This window comes from Candidozyma haemuli, assembly GCF_002926055.2.
Source record: "Candidozyma haemuli strain B11899 chromosome Unknown B_2014730914, whole genome shotgun sequence".
Taxonomy (NCBI): Eukaryota; Fungi; Ascomycota; class Pichiomycetes; order Serinales; family Metschnikowiaceae; genus Candidozyma; species Candidozyma haemuli.
This window is the reverse complement of record NW_020289902.1, coordinates 1,825,711-1,844,549: the sequence shown is the minus strand read 5'-3', so window position 1 is coordinate 1,844,549 and position 18,839 is coordinate 1,825,711. Positions and strand designations below refer to the sequence as shown.

General features: G+C 46.6%; 10 protein-coding genes across 10 annotated transcripts; 7 read left to right on the top strand and 3 right to left on the bottom strand. All coding sequences in view use genetic code 12, as the record gives it.

Annotated features, from left to right (window-relative positions):
- Nucleotides 1-373: 373 nt before the first annotated feature.
- Nucleotides 374-1,312, bottom strand: CXQ85_001603 (uncharacterized protein; the record flags this gene model as incomplete). The annotated part of the gene is made up of 1 exon (XM_025485306.1): nt 374-1,312. The coding sequence occupies one exon, from the start codon at nt 1,310-1,312 to the stop codon at nt 374-376; it is 939 nt and encodes a 312-aa protein (XP_025340237.1).
- Nucleotides 1,313-3,166: 1,854 nt separating this feature from the next.
- Nucleotides 3,167-4,123, top strand: NRM1 (Nrm1p; the record flags this gene model as incomplete). The annotated part of the gene is made up of 1 exon (XM_025485305.1): nt 3,167-4,123. One exon carries the CDS (start codon nt 3,167-3,169, stop codon nt 4,121-4,123), a length of 957 nt encoding a protein of 318 aa, XP_025340236.1.
- A 357-nt stretch (nt 4,124-4,480) lies between these two features.
- On the top strand, nt 4,481-5,392 carry CXQ85_001601 (aldo/keto reductase; the record flags this gene model as incomplete). The annotated part of the gene is made up of 1 exon (XM_025485304.1): nt 4,481-5,392. The coding sequence occupies one exon, from the start codon at nt 4,481-4,483 to the stop codon at nt 5,390-5,392; it is 912 nt and encodes a 303-aa protein (XP_025340235.1).
- A 37-nt stretch (nt 5,393-5,429) lies between these two features.
- On the bottom strand, nt 5,430-6,379 carry CXQ85_001600 (uncharacterized protein; the record flags this gene model as incomplete). The annotated part of the gene is made up of 2 exons (XM_025485303.1): nt 5,430-5,450; nt 5,495-6,379. The coding sequence occupies 2 exons, from the start codon at nt 6,377-6,379 to the stop codon at nt 5,430-5,432; spliced, it is 906 nt and encodes a 301-aa protein (XP_025340234.1).
- Nucleotides 6,380-7,267: 888 nt separating this feature from the next.
- ERG2 (C-8 sterol isomerase) lies at nt 7,268-7,924 on the top strand (the record flags this gene model as incomplete). The annotated part of the gene is made up of 1 exon (XM_025485302.1): nt 7,268-7,924. The coding sequence occupies one exon, from the start codon at nt 7,268-7,270 to the stop codon at nt 7,922-7,924; it is 657 nt and encodes a 218-aa protein (XP_025340233.1).
- Nucleotides 7,925-8,324: 400 nt separating this feature from the next.
- On the top strand, nt 8,325-10,010 carry CXQ85_001598 (uncharacterized protein; the record flags this gene model as incomplete). The annotated part of the gene is made up of 1 exon (XM_025485301.1): nt 8,325-10,010. The coding sequence occupies one exon, from the start codon at nt 8,325-8,327 to the stop codon at nt 10,008-10,010; it is 1,686 nt and encodes a 561-aa protein (XP_025340232.1).
- Nucleotides 10,011-10,204: 194 nt separating this feature from the next.
- On the bottom strand, nt 10,205-10,750 carry CXQ85_001597 (uncharacterized protein; the record flags this gene model as incomplete). The annotated part of the gene is made up of 1 exon (XM_025485300.1): nt 10,205-10,750. One exon carries the CDS (start codon nt 10,748-10,750, stop codon nt 10,205-10,207), a length of 546 nt encoding a protein of 181 aa, XP_025340231.1.
- Nucleotides 10,751-12,486: 1,736 nt separating this feature from the next.
- Nucleotides 12,487-13,998, top strand: HGC1 (cyclin; the record flags this gene model as incomplete). The annotated part of the gene is made up of 1 exon (XM_025485299.1): nt 12,487-13,998. One exon carries the CDS (start codon nt 12,487-12,489, stop codon nt 13,996-13,998), a length of 1,512 nt encoding a protein of 503 aa, XP_025340230.1.
- A 1,297-nt stretch (nt 13,999-15,295) lies between these two features.
- Nucleotides 15,296-16,018, top strand: ROT1 (Rot1p; the record flags this gene model as incomplete). Its single annotated transcript, XM_025485298.1, has 1 exon — nt 15,296-16,018. The coding sequence occupies one exon, from the start codon at nt 15,296-15,298 to the stop codon at nt 16,016-16,018; it is 723 nt and encodes a 240-aa protein (XP_025340229.1).
- Nucleotides 16,019-16,457: 439 nt separating this feature from the next.
- VPS27 (ESCRT-0 subunit protein) lies at nt 16,458-18,743 on the top strand (the record flags this gene model as incomplete). Its single annotated transcript, XM_025485297.1, has 1 exon — nt 16,458-18,743. One exon carries the CDS (start codon nt 16,458-16,460, stop codon nt 18,741-18,743), a length of 2,286 nt encoding a protein of 761 aa, XP_025340228.1.
- Nucleotides 18,744-18,839: the final 96 nt, after the last annotated feature.

Genomic DNA, 18,839 nt, shown 5'->3' with positions numbered 1-18,839 from the left:
TGAAGAGCAATAGTAATGGGAAGAAAAAAAGCACAGGTATATTCCACTGGACCAGATGCCGCACCTTGTATATTTGTTGATAGAGATGCGCAGCGACAGCAACCGATTGTAGATCCTGTGTCTGGGAAAGGTTAGTAGAACAGAGATAGAGGCGAGTTTGAGACACAAAGCACCAGCAAAAAAAGTAAAGAAAAAAAAAAAATAAGTCCGGGAATGCGGTCGCCCGTTATGGCCAACATGGCAACAGGTGGAATGTCAGGGCCTGGTGGGCTTTTCGGGTTGCTTGTTGCTAGATCACTTTCATCTATTTGCGATGCACTAGCGCAGACGAGGCTAATGCGTATGCGCCTGTGAGAATGCTGCCTCTCTTTTTTTAGAGCGCATCCATGGTAAAGTCGTATTCTATGCCAGGTGTTACACCGGCAATAAACTTTAAGAAAATCACCAAATACCAGTCCACGCGAATCTCGTCGAGACCTTCCTCGGGCGTTTCGTCGGCAGAGGGGCCTTGGAGATCCAACTTCTCAAAGTCCTCAGCCACCTTCAGCTGGTCTTGAGACAGCGGTTCGGACTCCTCTTTCTTCAATGCAGCCTTGGATTTGGCGTGGTTCATGAACACCTTCATCACCGACGCGTGCTTGCATGGGTGAATCGACACGGACGTGGTGTTGTTGGACATGGGCAAGTTCTCGATGGTTGCCGTTTTATCCTTATAGTCGCCCGAAATGTCTTCGTACATCTGTTTTGGCAAGAGTGGAATTCCATTGGCGTTGAAGCCCACAAGGTACAATTTCGGCACACGGTACAGTGTCGAATAGGAAATGTACAAGTCGTACTTCCTAAGCGTCAGCTCGTTCGACTCGATATGCGTATACCCATCAGCATCGTCATCGCCCACATTGTCCTCTACGTTCTCTTCAATCAACTCATCAAGGTCATTCTGGCAGTCCTGCTGCTGTTGCTGCTGTTTCATAGCGTTCACTGGTGCTGAGTTAACCCTTGGAACCCATTCAGCATCCGTATCATGCTCTTCTTCTCCAGCTTCCTCTTCAGGCTCAGGCACATACGAAGCCACACGCTGGTACGACGGAACATGGCGAGTCACCAAAAACTGTTTCTCTGGCGGCAAGAACTTTCTCTGCAAGTTCTTAGGACATGTGCCCCATTTCCATGTAGGGAACTTATAGACTAGGTAGTCACCAGCCTTGACGAACTCCTCCGGGGAGATTTCGCCAGTTTTACGAAAGTTCGATTCATTGTTGATCGGCGTCAAGTACTCTCTGAGAGAGGAGAGTTTGGATCTGATACTCATTGTGGCACCAGAGAGAGATGTGTGTGGTAAGGATGCGATTAGATAAGGTGAGGCGTGATGTGTAGTAGTCAGGTGGTGCACGGGTGTAAAGGGCCCTAGCCTCAGTAGCCTCAGTAGCCTCAGTAGACTGAGTAGTGACAGTTTGGGTGCAAAATGGGCCTGAACAAGGCATGTTCCATGTGTCAAGAGTATATGGATCGACAAATAAAGGGAGGCAGAGTGGCCCAGGAAAGCTTAATCAAACAAAGAAGTAAAAAATGTCGTAAAGTATAGTACCTCCAGGCACTGCCAAAAGACTCACCTCAAATAGTCATAATACATAACAACACCGCCAGACACGTAGTCACGTAAGAAGGAAATCTCCGAGAAAATAAGGGTCGCCTGAGCCCTCGCTAAGCCCCCGACTAAATAATTACCAGGGTTTACTCGCCAGGATATTCAGGACTGCTTTAATGAGAGTAGAAGGAGCGACCCTCGGCTAGCCAGTCCCTGGCTGTCGCCAGGCTGTCGCCTGCCTCCAGCTACAAACACGCTGAATGTGCCATTGTGGGGGACAACCGAGGAAACACGAGAGTACACGTCGTGATGATACCCAAAGTAAACACAGATAAAGGCCAAAAGAGGATGCAGCGGTTGCAGAAACGTACAAAAACAAACAGGCAGCATAAACGAGATTTAGACTAGTCAGGCGCGGCAGTAAACAGAGGGAAAGTAACCTCCAGCGGGCACAGCTCCAAGAAAGCCGATTTCTTTGCACCTTAAAATAGCAAGCGTAAACAGGGCCTCAATGGCGTCAATGGGCCAATTCCAACTCAACACAAGAGTGCCATTGTTAATTGCAAGCATGGCTGGAAGGTCGTGGATGCCTTTGGTGGATGCAAAAAAGCTCGCTTTTTGGGGGAGCCTCTGCCTGATTTGGAAGGGTCAACAATCGGGCCCGCGTTGGCGCCGCAGGCCCAAGATCGAGACAAAAGATACCAGGCAGACAGACATGGATGAAAAAAAAAAATAAGAAAGATATGGAGAAGAAACATAATTCACCATGTAGGGGCAGGGGAACTTTGTTTCATGAGAAAGTGTCCCTGGAGGGGATTGTCTTTGTGGTGTTGTGAGTGTATGGTCCGCTTGGCTCTGTTTGTAGATTTCGCAGCCAACGCCGCACCGAGAAGCAGGGAGTAAAGGTTGAGTTAACATGGGCCCTAGACCAGCTAGAACGAATCTGAAAAAACATTGGCGCCAAAACCGCCCTCTCTGAGAAGATTAATGGTCTTTGATTTTTCCTAGCTTCTCTGGATCTCCCAATACATACCCTCTCTCCAATATAGAACGTCCCGCATACACACCAAAACAAACAAGACACGAACACGGACGCAACCTGGGGAAACACACCAGGGCATGGCCATTCGGAATCTCACGTATTTTAGGCGCACAAACGGCTCGCTTGTTTTCGTCTCGTTCCCTTTAGGACATCAAATGAGCCTGAAAAAGCGTGGGAAGCGTGGGAAGCGTGGAAAAAAGAGGGCGTCTCTCGCTTCCTCGTGTAGTACCCAAACATCATGCACGTTTTGTAGGCAAAAAAACGTCACGGCCTGAGACACTGGGCTCGAGAGTGGGTGGTGGTGGTGCTTATAGTTGTTTTGGTTTTGGTCGCTTTCTCACTGCTCGTTATTTTTCTTTTTTTTTTTTTTTTTTTTTTTATTTCCCTATTTCCTATTTCTACCCTCCTTCACCCAAAACATCCACCCACACGCCTTCTTTTCCATTTTAACACGCTCGTTTCCCAACACTACCTGGTTGTTTTTCCTCCTTTCCACTCCTTTTTTTTGTTTTTCATCCTTGTTAGTTTGCCTTTCAATGTCTTCCAACAGAGTGGCGTTGGCCTCCATCAATACCAATATCGATAGTCCCAAACCACAGAAGCATAGACTTCAACGGTTGGGCGGTGGCTCTGGGATCGCCAAAAGTGACGATTCAAACTCGGGCTCCTTGCCGGGATCGTTGCCTTTGACTCCATCCACAACGCCCAAGTTGGCTCTTTCCAAAACCACGTCTTCCATCGTCCCGCTGGCGTGCCTGGCGCCTCCAGCGAGAAAAACAGAGAGCTTCTCCAACTATAGAATCACACATGGCAAGAACGTCAAGGCTGACTTGGCGGCCACCAAGTTGAAGCTCCGCTTGCAATTGGCGTTTTACAAGCTCAAGGCTCAGAAGGATTCGTTACACGTTAGACAGACGCCTGAGATCACCGTGTCGCCAACGGTAAACGAGAGTGAAAGCGAGCCTCGTACGTTTCTCTCGGCAGCCAATGTCAACTTGCAAAAACCAAGAACCGTGTCGGGCCCTTCTTTGAATACCGTGGCGTCTAATAAAGTATCAAAGAAGAAACCTTCAAAGACGGCGTTGCGTTTATACCACATCAAACCCACGTCTTCTTTCCACAATGCCTATCCACAGCAGCTCCCGCTCAGCGCCACAAGCTGTAGCGGCTCGCAGCGGCTTCCTCCCGTGCACAAGATCTTAAAGACGCCCATCAAAACAACCACACGCAACTTGGTCCAGCTGTTGTACGGCAACAACAACGGCCACATGGGAGTCGGTTCTTTATCTAACTTCCACTTGTCGAAAACGACTCATGGTGAAAATGCTAACAGCGACGAAACTATCGACGACTCTGTCGACGACACATGCACCGATATCCGTAAGAAGAATGACATCTTGGGCTCCTCTCCTTCCAGATTCGGCACATTCAGCACCCCTAACAGCTTCTCGGTCGCTAAATCCTTATTGCAGCTCGGACTGGGGTATTACTAAGCGAGCCACCACCACACTTCACGAATCAAGATGAAAGAAAAGAATAAAGAAAAAAAAAAAAAATTCCGCCCCCAGTGCCTGCTTTCCCAGCACCATGAATGTCTAATAACTAAACCATTGCTTCCCAATTTCAAATCTATTTAACTGGGGACCTCGGGGCCTGTTTGTACAATTACATAGACGAACATAATGACCATAGCATCAAACTATCTAAGGTGTAGTAGCAACTCCTTCATCTAAGAGCCACACCTGGGTGCATACCCGGTTAAAATGTAGGATATATAAGCGGCACCGATCCCACCACACATACCTGAAAAAACCCACCTTTTTTCTTTATCTATAAAACTCAATTGAATAATGGCTGCTCTTTCTGGAAAGAACTTCAAACTCGCTGACGGCAATTCCGTCCCTGCCCCTGCCTACGGTGTTGGTACCAAGTGGTATAAGCATGGTAGAGACCAGATCGATGACAAAGTCGTTGAGGCTTTGAAGACTGCTGTGCAGAAGGGTTTCGTTCACATTGATGGTGCCGAGGTTTACAACACCGATAAGGAGATCGGTTTGGCCATTGAGGGCCACAGAGACAACTTGTTCCTTACTGACAAGTACTTTGTGGGAGACTCCAGCTACTCCGGCAAGTCCGAGCACGGTACCCCTTACGAATCGCTCAAGTACCACTTGAAGAACGAATTGAAGACTGACCATGTTGACTTGTACTTGCTTCACAGTCCTTTTGTTAAGAAGGAGTTCCATGGCTTTACTTTGGCTGAGGCATGGCAATCCGTTGAGAAGCTTAAGGATGAAGGCTTGGCCAAGTCGATTGGTGTTTCCAACTTTGCTGTTGAAGATCTCGAGGAGATCTTGAAGGTGGCCAAGCACAAGCCTGTGGTGAACCAGATCGAGTTCAATGCTTACTTGCAGAACCAGACTCCCGGCATTGTGGAGTTTGCTCAGAAGCACGACATTTTGATTGCTGCTTACAGTCCTTTGGGCCCAATTGTCAAGGGAGAAGAAGGCGAGTTCACCGAGTTGTTGAGCAAGTTGGGTGAGAAATACAGCAAGACTCCTGGGCAGGTCTTATTGAGATGGGTTGTGGAGAGAAACATCTTGCCAGTCACCACGTCTTCTAACCCAGACAGAATCCGTCTGTTTGTTGAGATCTTTGACTTTAGCTTGGAGAAGGAGGAGGTTCAGAAGCTCACTGACATTGGTGCTAAGCACAAGCCATTGAGACAATACTGGCGTAACGAGTATGCTAAGTACGATTAGATATTAAGCCTGGTTGCTAGATATGTTGTCCACAAGCTTACAAATAGACCTTACATGACTGTTGAAATCATTGTACTCTGGTGTAGCCTGTCCAAACCGTACTAGTCCTTGTAGCTGGTCTATGTTGGTACCGTTAGGCAATTCATTAGCCACAATCATTCGGTAGATGATATCTTCAATGTCCACTTCCTGCTTACCTTCAAGAAGCAATTGATATATGCGTTCAACGTGGACAGAAGTAAAATACTGTGGAAGTTTCGAGATGTTGACGTTAAGGAAGTTTTCTAAAAGCTGCGTGGGGTACTTGGAGCACACAAAGTGGAATAGACCGTCGATCTGGGATGTTGCCTCGAGGAATGCATGGAATAGCCTGGGATTGGTCAATGGACGTTTCACGTACGCCTCCTTATAGCTGTCAATGGCCTCGCCATAGCTTTTCTGGAAGATTTGCTCTTCCAAAAGGTACTGCTTCACGTTCCGTTTTCTAAAGTCGGCACCACTCATAAGATAAAAGAGCAAGATCTTTAACTGTAAGTCTGCCACGATAGGATGATCAAACTCGCTGATCCAAGTCAACGCATTGAGCTTCTTATTCACCAAATCCATCGATCTGAGCTCCCTCTCTGGGCCATAAAAGAACTGGTAATCTGTAAGCAAGTCATGGTACTTGAGCTTGACGTAACAATTAACACCATCTGACTGGCTCTTCAGTCCTAGAGGCGCTAGCGACTTCAATTTCTGCTCAGCGTATTGAAGATTGGGATAATCCGTGCCGTAGAACAACAAAATCTCAACTTCAGTCATGGTCAACACAGCAGACACTTCTACCGAGTCTGACTGTCTGCTCTGAAGAATAGCAGTATACTTGGGAAGATCCGAGCAAGGAAAAGGCACAAGAAGACATAATTGTCTGCATGCCACAAGAAGCTCATCTGGACCAGCCAGAGCGATTCTTTGTTGCACTTCTGCAAGACTGGGTCCCAGCATAGATAAGTAGTAGGTAGGTAGTTGATATGCGATGTACTGTATGCCTCATAGGGCCAGGCAGTGGAGGAACTGATAGAGCCAAGCAAAGAGAAGAGGTTTAAGGAATATATAAAGTTTAAGATTCTAGAGTGTTTTTAGGGTTACCCAAGATTTCATTATTCGTTGGAGTAGTTTCAGTGGAGGAGTTCAGTGGGGTGCTGCTCACTAGTAGTACCAGCCACAGAGGGTCCACAGTCCAAGTGAGCCAAAGAAATGGTTTACATTATTTCAGTATCAATATGTGATTCCCAATTTCTGCTGACTTTGTTTTTTTTTTCTTAAAACGTTATCAAAATCCATTTAACTGTTCATTCGTCTTCTGTTCATTCGTCTTCTGTTCATTCCTTCGTTCCTCCTGTCTACTGCTCGTTTGCAGCCATTTCAGCCTCTGCATGCACCAACGTTTCCTGAAATAAATACCTCCAGGAACACCACCCATATTAAAGAAACCTTCACGAATTCACCAAAGTAAACATAAACCTCCTTCAACCTTCAACCTCCAACCTCCAAAACTCAGATTTCAACCAACCTTCAAGGCTTTCTCTCTATCTTTCGCAGCCAGATCTACACAAACGAAGCACCCCCAAAGTATACGAAAAACTCACCCTTTTCTTCACCTTCTTCAATCCCAAGCCTCTACAACGTCCCCCACCAACTGCCCGAATTCCATCAATTCCGTTTCATGTCCCTCGCTTTGTCTGGTTATACGACTTCACCGCGAGCCCGATGGAATTATGCACAGTAGCTCGCTCGTATACAACCTCAGTCGTATTTTTCAGCCAACGTTTTCCTCCACGATATAAACCAGACCTTCAGCCCACGTTCGTTAATTTCTGTTTTTCTGGTATCATGAACTTCTGGCTTAAACTTACTGCCATCTTTGTGGCCTTTTACGCTGTTCTCGAAGCTTCCTACCAAACATGGCTTCCTAACCACTTTGTTTTCGACAAAAACGTCTTGCAAGAACTCGTTCAGGAAACGTTGAACGCCCATCCTGGCGCTACTGCTGTGGAGATCATGACTGACTTGACGCCTAAGCTTCAAAAGGCTTACCCTGGTCTTATCAACGACCTTAACTTCGAAGATTGGGTATACAACAACGCTGGTGGTGCTATGGGTAGTATGATCATCTTGCACGCTTCCATTTCCGAGTACTTGATCTTCTTTGGCACTGCTGTGGGTACTGAGGGCCACACTGGTGTCCACTATGCTGACGACTACTTCACCATCTTGTACGGTAAGCAGTTGGCAGCCAAGCCATTCTCCACTGAGCCTGAAGTGTACTTGCCAGGAGACCAGCACCACTTGGTCAAAGGCGAAGTGAAGCAGTACGCCATGCCAACTGGCTCATTTGCTCTTGAGCTTGCCCAGGGCTGGATTCCAGCCATGTTGCCATTCGGCTTCGTTTCTGTGCTTTCATCCACGCTTGATTTCCACTCGTTCGGCAGAACCGTCTGGTTTACCGGCTACGACATGATCAAGAACTTGGCCAAGGGTAAGTTCTAGGTAATTTCAAACCTTACATAATCGTCTCATAACATCTAGAGGTTACTTTACCACATACCAATGGTATTCATCAATATAGACTTGCTTCTTTTTCATTCCACCTTCGCACCTACTACGGTAAAAACTCCCTATCTGAAGAGGCCTTATCTCTATTTATGCCGTCGCGCGTTGCTAAAGAAAAGAGTCTGGCGGCACGGTTCGATTCAGTTGAACGTGCCGGCCGAAATTCTTCATATTTCCATCCAAACCTACTTTCTTCTTCGAAAACGTAAATCGTCCTTGTTTCTTTCTCCTCACGGTCATCATTTCACAAAGCCCGCCCGACAAAAAACCCTCAAGTATAAAAACCCCAGCTTTTCCCACGTGTGTTTACCCCAGACTACTTTAACTACAACTTTTCATGGACGACCGTCAACCGCTTTTGCTGGACAGCCCCGAGGTTGGAGAGGACGAGATTGTGGCCTATGTCCAGCAACGACGTGCTTCAATTGCATCTGCTGGAGCCACTAATATTCCTTCTGTTTTCCAGCTTACGCCGAAGAGATCGAGGCAGAGTCTTTCTGAGCTTCATCGAACACCGTCCCATGTTTCCCATCATGAATCGTTGAACGATATCTTGTCAGTGCACTCGGCAGCTATGTTGAGCGAGCCAAAGACGACCATATTCAGGGAAACACGAACCCTTTTGAAGTACTCGGTGCCGTTAATTATCACTTTCTTGCTACAGTACTCATTGACTGTGGCATCTGTGTTTTCAGTGGGCCGCTTGGGGCCTACGGAATTGGCAGCTGTGTCTCTTTCGTCTATGACTGCTAATATCAGTGGGTATGCTATTATTCAGGGTGTTTCGACTTGCTTGGATACATTGTGTGCTCAGGCTCACGGCAGAAAGGATTTCAACACTGTGGGATTGCACTTTGTACGGTGTACATACTTGCTTATGTTGTGCTATATCCCAATGTTCATCCTTTGGATGTTCTTTTCCCAGCCGATTTTGTTGGTTTTGGTGGGTGAGGAGAAACACCACTTGGTGACGCTAGCAAGCAGGTACTTGAAGATCCTCTCCTTTGGACTTCCCGGCTTTATCGTGTTTGAAAACCTAAAGCATTTCTTGCAGTCCCAAGGCATCTTCCATGCCTCCACTTACGTTCTTTTGTTCTGTGCCCCTATGAATGCCTTCTTGAACTACTTTCTTGTCTGGAACAAGCATGTAGGTCTTGGCTTCGAGGGAGCACCGTTATCCGTGGTAATCACCAATTGGGTAATGTGTCTTGCCCTTTGGTGCTATACCAAATACATTGACGGCTACCATTGCTTACCTAGACAGAACCTTCTTCACAAGACGTACTTCAGCAATTGGCAGCGGATGATCGACTTATCTGTTCCTGGAGTGTTGATGGTAGAGGCCGAATGGTTGGCGTTTGAAATTATCACATTCATTGCCTCCACTTTCGGTACAGAAGTATTGGCAGCTCAGTCGATTGTCTCCACTACGTGCGTCCTCTTGTACCAGATACCATTTGCATTGTCTATCACCGCGTCGACCAGAATCGCGTGGTACATTGGAGCTGCTTCAAAGAAAGCGGCCTTGGTTGCAACAAAAGCCTCTATGTACACTGCGTTATGCTTTGGTGTATTCAATGCTGCATTTCTCTTCAGCTTCAGGCATTTCTTTGCATCGCTTTTCACTGACGACTCGAACGTGCTTGAGATTGCATCCAAAGTGTTGATAGTGGGAGCCGTGTACCAAATCAACGACTTCCTTTCTTGTACGTCTGGAGGTATTTTGAGAGGCCAAGGAAGACAGAAGATTGCAGGATACTTGAACCTCATATCGTATTATGTGATTGCGTTGCCCAGTGCAGTGTTTTTCGCTTTCTCCCTCAAGCTCGAGTTGATCGGTTTATGGATGGGTATGATCATTGCGCTTTTCTTTGTTTCTGTATCACAAACCTACTATGTTGTTGCAAGTGACTGGGATCACATTATTAGAGAGTGTATTGAAGAAGGTGTTGTTGAGGATGGCGCTCTCAACATTGAAGCGACATCACTGGTACCAGCCATGCTGTCCAGCCACCTTGTCTAGAAAAATATATAGATGTATAGAAAAACGGGTGGCGGATAAAAAAAATAAGTTACAAATCGCCGTTCTTGATTTTTGCCAAACCAAAGTAGTTCATGATTAATGCACGGTCCCGGAAATAACGGTTGAAACCCCTAAACATCAATGGGTTACTGAACAAACTAAGAAGTTTATTTATTTCTCATTAGTACACATTATTACCCTTTCCGGCGAGCGAGCTGGCGTTCCAAATACGCTATCTTCGCCTTGGCTTGTTCCAATTCTACATTGGGCAGAGCATTGTCTAGCTCGTCTAGCAAGAGATCGCATAACGACTGGACTTTTGTTTGGGTAGAGATGGCCTTGATTTGTTCAACCTTATTCTTGAAACCCAATGGAACACTTAAAAGCTTATTATACTTGACGAGAAGATCTCTATAGGATTCATAGAAGTTCAGGTACTGGTCTAAATCACGCACCAGGGCCTCGCGTAGCTTATCATAACGCTCTTGCAAATCGATGTTGGGCTCTTTTGACTCGACAATGGCCGGATCGGTATGGCTTGAGGCGACGAGCGAGTTGAAGCGACGCAAAACAGCATTGTTAGCGTGAACACGATCCGCGGCTGTTTTGAGAAAGGTATTTACCTGGTTATCAAGGTCCACCGCCGCAAGAGAGACATTAGACCCAGCATGAACGCGGTCTACAATGGCAGCATTCTGGCGAGACTGGGGGAGTCCCCCTGGGACGGAAAGAGGTGGCATGAGAGGTGAGAGGGATTGATGTGGAATTGAGAAGTGTTGAGAAGTAGCATAAGTGAGTATCAATTGTCTCGCGATACCGTCAAAACCCTCCAAACCGTACTTGTACCAACGCTCATTGACAACGTCTTTTGAAAAACAGCTGGTTTTTCCAGTTGCGTCGTGGCTCCTAGCCAGGGCTTAGCTGGCTTTGACCTTGCGTCTAGTAAACATGACATCTGAAAGAGGCAAAGATATAAGTGGTTAATAGGCCCGCGAGAATAAGCCCCAGGCGAGACGACGCAAAGTGGAAAATTTTTACCAGCGATGCATCTGGGTAAGAAAAAAAGAGAAATGGCACACCCATTTTTCAGGAACCACACGTCCTTGGCAAACCTCCCCGTAGATAAGGAAACCCACAGGGGGAAAACCCACAGGATGGAGAAATAATAAAAGTGGTGACCTCAGCAGATCCACCTCATCTCCCCTGTCAGGCAACGTTGGGTGTTTCACCTGTCACTGTCAGTGTGGAGGGGAAGCCGGGGAGCAGTGGGTCGTCTAGGCAAGTGAAGATAGAAAGTGAGAAACTCGTCATTTCCCGATCGGCCCACCCCGAAGTGGGGTGGTTTGGAAAGTTTCTGCTCCCAGGGCTAATCACGATCTCGGCACTAACCGACCTGACATGGAACAGGACTTAGGCAAAATAGGAGCAGTAGCAGCCCCAGTGCCAGAGCGAGGTGAACCGCACCAGGAGCAGCACAGGAGCATGGATATGGGCATGAACGTGAGCGTGAGCATGAGCGTGAGCATTCCGCACCAATCAGCACCACCTCTCAACCACCCAAGGACAGAATCCTTTAAATGTCTTTAGTAATTAAAAGTCTCTCAAACCAGAGATTTAATGACCCTCTCCCCTGACTTGCTCTCAACGACTCATGGCGGTGTGCTGGTCGTCAAGACTTTTGGTCTCATTCTCGTCACTGGCGCACTCACTGTACATACCGTAGACGAAGCCTCGCTGGGATGGACTCCAATGGGTTAAGGTATTATGCGTGAATGCACCCGGAATGGGGACGGTTAGGCCCTACGATTCACCTTGCAATGGGTGACTCCGTGAGGGGTCTTTGCAGAAGTCTTTGGTTGGGTTTAATGGCACCTCGACCATTACTTCCAGACCAGTACTGACGTACTGGCCTAACGTACTGGCCTGACGTACTGGCCTGGTAGTACTGGTCCTGGTACTGGAAGGTGCATTGGAGGTGCATAAGTTACGTCGTATTATACACCCTCAAATGCACGAGCGAGTAACTTTTGTCGCCATTTCTGCCTCGTTCCCCTTTCTCTAAAGCTATGTACTGCATATAGATCCGGTACAGTGCACCCTCTTATGCACCTGTCCCAAGCACATTTCCCATTTTTCGCCATTTCCCATATTCACAATCCCATTCTCCTCGAAACGTCTAACCTAATGCTAGATCCGCTCCTTTGGTGGGCCCTGGGGGGGTTGTGTTTCGCCGCAGCACCCTCCAATGTCATGCGTGCCGATCTTGCGTATTGTCCAATCGGTCTAGTATGCTTCTCGTCTGTCTCGACTCTTGTCTGGTCTGTTTAGCTCGATTATGTACTCTCTTTTCGTGATACCTTAAATACCTTCGCTTCCTGCCATTTAGTGTTTCGCGATACTCCTTTTTTCTTTTGCCTTTTAATAACAACGGTTTTCCTTTTATCGGGTCCTTCTCTGGCCCTGTCTCCTATTCATCATGAAAGTCCATGGCTCTTTTACCTATAACGACATCTCCATCAACCAGTACAAGTACCTGCACCAGCTCTACTTGAAGGAGCTCCTGGTCCATAATGAGACGCTACAAGAGTACAGCGATGAAATCTCCTTGGCCCTTCTTACAGCTCTGGAAAAGTCCCAGCCTAACTTTAAGCTTTATGAGAACCAGCCTTATATCACCAGTGTGGTGAGAAACAAGCTTGTTGACTTTGTGCTACGCATGGCTGTCAGACTCAAGATTGTGCCATATGTGTTTTGTAAAGCGGTTCGTCTTTTTGACCGCTACTGTTCAAAACGCATTGTCCTTCTAGACCAAGCTCAGCTAGTGATCACCACTTGTTTATGGATCGCCGCTAAGATCTACGGCGGTAACAACCATTTTGCTAATCTCTCTAGTTCAAAATGCTCCCTGGTGAAGACCATTCTGAACTTGGGCTTCGGCTCGGGTGCTAGGTTCTGTGGTCCTACTGAACGTTACCGGATGCCCAAAATTAGTGAACTTGTGAAGCTCTGTGGTGCTCGTTGTAACTACGACTCAAACATGTTTAAACAGATGGAGTTGCATATCATGACTACGCTAGACTGGAACCTTTCAGATTCAACCATTGACGATTTTTTGGTTTCGCTGAATGACCTTCGATCTTGTACTGATTACGATCCAGCTGGCGAGTTTGATGCTGCCACGGTGAAAACTTTCATAGCATACGCTTCCTGTTACCTGTTTGAGCTAATCAAGTTTACCCCACTCGAGTTGGCCAAGGCCTCTGTTGATTTAGTCAATGATGCTTTCCAAATTCATCCGTCAGACAATGCATATTTTACTTTAAACAGTGAAATGTTTGAGGATTCGCCAGACCTTTGTTGCAGCGAGAAAAACAGACATATCCAAGATCTTCTTGCTCAGGCAGTAATGAATGCTCCTGCCTACCTTCTTCGCTGCTTTGATACCCCTGGTCCTCATCATCTCTACTCGACGCTTAACAACTTGAGATCTCCAGCTGCTTACGACAGTGAAGTGAAAACGCCTACTCACATCAACTTTCCCACTCCAGCAGCATTGTCTGACATGTCTCAAGGAAACTACACTTATGCTACGCCAACCAAAAGCCCGCAGGCTTCCTTCACCCACCAATCAACAGCCAATATCGTCGGCGTGCCATACATGACCAAAGCGTCCAATAAAGGAATGAAAACTCCCATAACAGAAGCTGCTAATATCCAAAGCCACCATTATCCACTTCTCAAGCAGTCTAGCCAGCCGGCCAAACTGACACAACCGTCTTTGAGTATAAGCACAGAACTATACCCACAGCCACGGCCAGTGCTTCAAGACTCGTTCTACCGCAATAACAACAGTCTGACAAGCATAGCGTCTACAAACTCTTCGAAAGGGTCAGACCTTTTTTACGAGTCTTCACGGTACGGAGTGTGTACTCCCATTAGCATTGACGAAGACCACAAACCAGTGACAAGAAAGAAAAGAGCGACATGATACTCCATTCAATTCATCGATTATTCATTTCTCAGCATAGTAATTTTATAATAGAGTTATTCAAAAGTTTAATACTTGATACTTGTAGCTCTAAAGGGTAAAGCAAAAATAGAGGTACCCGAGGAAACCGGCTAGGCCATATGAGAGAATGCCCTGAAATCACATAACCCAAAAGTCTAAATCAAAAGTACTTCCAAAGAGGAAACCGTTTAAAACCAACTAAAACAAGCCACAACAAACAACAGACGAAACTAGACGAGATCTCAAATGCATCGTTTGCATCGTTTGCAGCGTACATAAAGTGGTCTGATGATGAAAGAACGCCGTTCAGACGACCGAAAAAACGGTCTTCCCGATTCGAGTTTCACTTTTGACGAGATAGACTTCAAAGTAGCCAAACAGAATTCCTACCAAGTCTAGAAGCCCAGCCACAGTAGCGCAGAAGCAGTCATAATAGGTATCAAAATGGACCTCCCAAGCCTCCCAGGCCCGTAATGGAAACCTAAATATCACCTTCTAACCATATCCCACCCTTCTAGCCCAGAAACCCTCTTCCCACTCCAAATCGGCTGTGTGGTTCTTTTTATAGCCCATTGATTTGCAGCCATGGTCGGTTCCTACACCAGGCCAAGAGCCCCGACCAAAACACCTACCCGAAGATCAAACCAGGCACCACCAAAAACATCCACACTTGATCTTCAAAACACTAACAGCCTTTACGGTTTGGGTTCCCATCAGGGCACCTCCTTTTAAAGGTGTTTCCATTTTTGGCCAAGCACCACCTGAAAGCGTTCGCGTCTGGTGCTGAGAAAAAACATCAAATATGGCTGCCAAAGAACCACCAGCGAACTACGAATACCCACCTTTACGTGTATTCTAAAACTTTCTTTAAAACCCGTATTATTTCCTTCACCCCTTATATAAACCACGTCCCTTCCACTGGCAATATTTTTTTTCTTGGGACTTGCACTGCCTGGGCAACTACGCTTAACTATGGGTAACACAGCCTGCATTTCGCGACCCACAAGCCTTACCCTTTTTTTTTTTTTTTTTCTTAAGCCGTTGCTATTTTTTCCTTCAACAAGGGCCAACTCTTTCTTCTCCAGCCAATATCTGTGTAACTCTGGCGGTGCTTTAAACTTCAAAGAAAGTGTTCTTGTCTGATTTTATTCCCACGTGTTCCATCGTTTAGACACTTCCCTTTACATTGCTACTGTTCCCCCTGGCATTTCACCTGACGACAAATCAAGAACATAAACGTTTCCAGTGTCAACGTTTCCACTTTCTCCATCACAACATGCTAGCATTCTTTGTATCCTCCCTTTTACTCCTACAACTGGTGTTTGGTGCTCCCAACATGGAAGAGTTGGAGGGCACCTGGGTGTCCAAGTCTAATACTGTCTTTACTGGTCCAGGCTACTATGATCCCGTGGACGAGCTTTTAATCGAACCTGCTTTGCCTGGTATTTCTTATTCCTTCACTAAAGATGGCCACTACGAAGAGGCCTTGTACAGAATCACGTCCAACCCAAGAAACCACTCGTGTGCTATTGCCAGTATGACCTTCCAGCACGGTCTGTATGAGATCTTGAGTAACGGGTCTGTTGTGCTTAAGCCTATTGCCGTGGACGGTAGACAGCTTTTGAGTGACCCTTGTGGTGGTAAGGCCGACGAGGCCCAGTACAATAGATACGTGCAACCAACATGGTTCGACAAGTACCAGGTTTCCATTTCCGACTACCACGGAAGATACATGTTGCAGATATACCAGTTCGATGGCGCTCCAATGCAGCCTTTGTACTTGGCCTACAAGCCACCTATGATGTTGCCTACTGGCGCTTTGAACCCTACCGACAAGTCTGAGCCCACCAAGGCTTCTTTGCGTAAGCGTGTGAGAAGATCGCTTGAGAACCAGTACCGTACGAACGCCGTGAGAGAACCAAGCCACTTGTTTGAGAAATTCTACTGGGTTGGCGTGGTTCTTTTGGGTGCTGGCTCTGCTGCCATGTTGCTCCGCTAACGAACATTAATATGGCATGAACTGCCAAAAGTTTTACCCAATCTGTATCATATCTGGTTTACGTTTTCAATAACATTCACATCTGTCAATTACTTGAGGTTTTGTATGTGTGCTATTTAGGAATGGCTTGCTCCGGTTTCCTTATTAATGCACAGTGTCTTGTATGCGCCAGGCCACAGTTGCATGATAAGTCCACCAACTAAGTCCCAAACAACCATACCAACATCACAATCAAGAGTATAGCTTACACCAATCGTTTAGAATATATCAATTTTTTTTTACAGTCTTTAGAGTGGTTTTGGCGGTAGGTTGCCTCTTGGCTTGAACTTATCGACCTGCACACAGGTCGCCTCTCCGTATGATTCCTCAGCCTCTAGTCATTTCAAGAAAGTGATAAGAACATTACCCTCCACAGATCTCTAATAACTTTTCCCAAAACATGTCTTGGTTCAGTGGCTCCGATCCAGTTGCAGAACTAGATGCTAAAATAGAAGAGGCCAGCTCTGAAACCATCCCCAATGGGGAAATGGACATCGCTGTGGGATTAGAAATCACCGATATAATCCGAAGCAAGAAGGTGCCACCTAAGAATGCCATGAGATCGTTGAAGAAACGACTCACCAAAGTTCATCAGAATCCAAACTTGTTGCTTTCCACTTTGAAGGTTATCGATCTTTGTGTGAAGAATTGTGGCGCCCACTTCTTGTCTGAGATTAACCAGAAGGAGTTCGTGGACTACTTGGTCGACTATATCTTCAAGGTTCACTACGATGTTAAGGACTATAAGGTGTACTCTTCAGAAGCCAAGTATAAGATTGGTACTAGTATCTTGAAGTACATCAAGGAATGGAACTTGTGTCTCAAAGACTCCACCAACACTCGTTACTTGGATAGAGTGTACGAGCTGTTGATGCTGCAGGGTTATGACTTTCCTGAGGTGGACAGCCTGCTTTTACAATCGGCATCGACCTTTGCTGATTCTAGGGCTCCACCTGACTGGATCGACGGCAACGAGTGTATGATTTGTTACAATCCATTCAGTGTAATGACGAGGAAACATCACTGCAGAGCGTGTGGTGGAGTATTCTGTCAAGCTCATTCAAGCAACAGCATTCCGCTTCCGGCATTAGGAATCTTGCAACCTGTCAGAGTCTGTGACGACTGTTACCAGATCCACAAGTCTAAGACTGCTGGTGTGACAAAGAAGACCACCAGCAGACAACCAAATGCTTCAGCCCCAGCACAGTCCAATGCTCCACAAGAGTCCGAAGAAGATGAGCAACTCAGAAAGGCCATTGAATTGAGTTTGCAGGAGTCTCAGGGTCCAGCAGCTACCAATTACGCTCCTCCACCAACAGCCCCACCTCCAGCGGCAGCTGAACCTATGCCAGAAACACCTCAGGTGGATGATGAAGATATGGACGAAGACATGAAGGCAGCAATTCAGGCATCCTTGCAAGAATACAAACAAGAACAAAGTTTACGACAGCCAGCAGCTCCAGCCCAGCAAGATTATCCACAGTATCCACCACAACAATCTGCACCAGAACCACAGCTGGAGTTCTATCAGAGCTCCCTACCTTTTGATCTTGATGCATATTCTCAGCCTTCTCAGCCCCAGCCTCAGGCACCAGGTCCTTCCAACCCAAGCTTTTACGCACAGACTCCTCAGCATACGTCAGGCCCTGCTGCTGGACAACAACCTGTTCAACCACAAGAAACTTCCCAGGGCCGCCTCTCGCCTCAGAAGACAAAGGCTGAAGATTTGACCGAGGAAGAGGAAGAGCTGATTAACCTCTACTTGCAATTGATTAATGGCCTTAAGACGGATAGATCGAAACAGGCTAACGTGTTGTACGACCAAAATCTTAGTGAGTTACATGCGAAGGTCATTCGTTTGAAGCCAAAGTTGAACCGTTCGCTCCGTACATCAATTGAGAAGTACGATCAGTTCTTAGAGATGAACAACAAGCTTAGCACGATCACACGTCTTTACGATCAATTCTTGGAGGCAAAGCTCAACCAAGCCTACAACAGACATTCGTTATCATCGCCACAATATGGACAGGCACAGATGTACGGCTTACCTCCTCAAGGAACTGGAGCTTCTGGTTATCCTCAATATGGAGCCCAACAGCCACCTCAAAATACTTCAAAGCCTTTACCACAACAACCAACAGCTCCTTCCGTGCAAGATGAACAACAACATACTGGAACTTACCCAGTGAAAAGACAAGGAACAGGCTACCCTCAACAAGCCCGGCCTTACTCTTCTACCGCCCCATATCCGTTTGACCCCAATAACATCCAAAGTAACCCTTCGCAACAAAGTGAAATGTCGCAAGGGTCCTCGACAGCTGTCTCATACAACCCTTCGTTCCCATCTTATCCATCCCAACCTGATTTCGATGACGATGGGCCTTCCGAACCAGCTGAAACTAACGGAACTACGAGACAAGATACTGGATTCTACCCTACTGAACCATCTTTGGGTGAATCTGATGGAGAAAGCACCAACAGTGTAGCAAGCAGGTATCCACCTGTTGCTGGTGGTGAATTCGGAGGACTTGAGCCCCAGCCGACTGCCGGACAGCACGCCTCGGAGAGATATCCTACGATAGATGAGATGGAACAGAAGGATGAAAGAAATACTTTGCCTACCATGGCCCATCCACAAGGAGAAAAAAGACCAAAGTCAGAGCCAGAGCCACTTATTGAATTGTGAGCAAGTCGTTGCGCTTGAGACATTTTGTACTTTTGCAGCCATTCTTTTTTTTCTTGAGTCGCAATCACTAAAGGCTGAGAAAAAAGCAAGGCATCC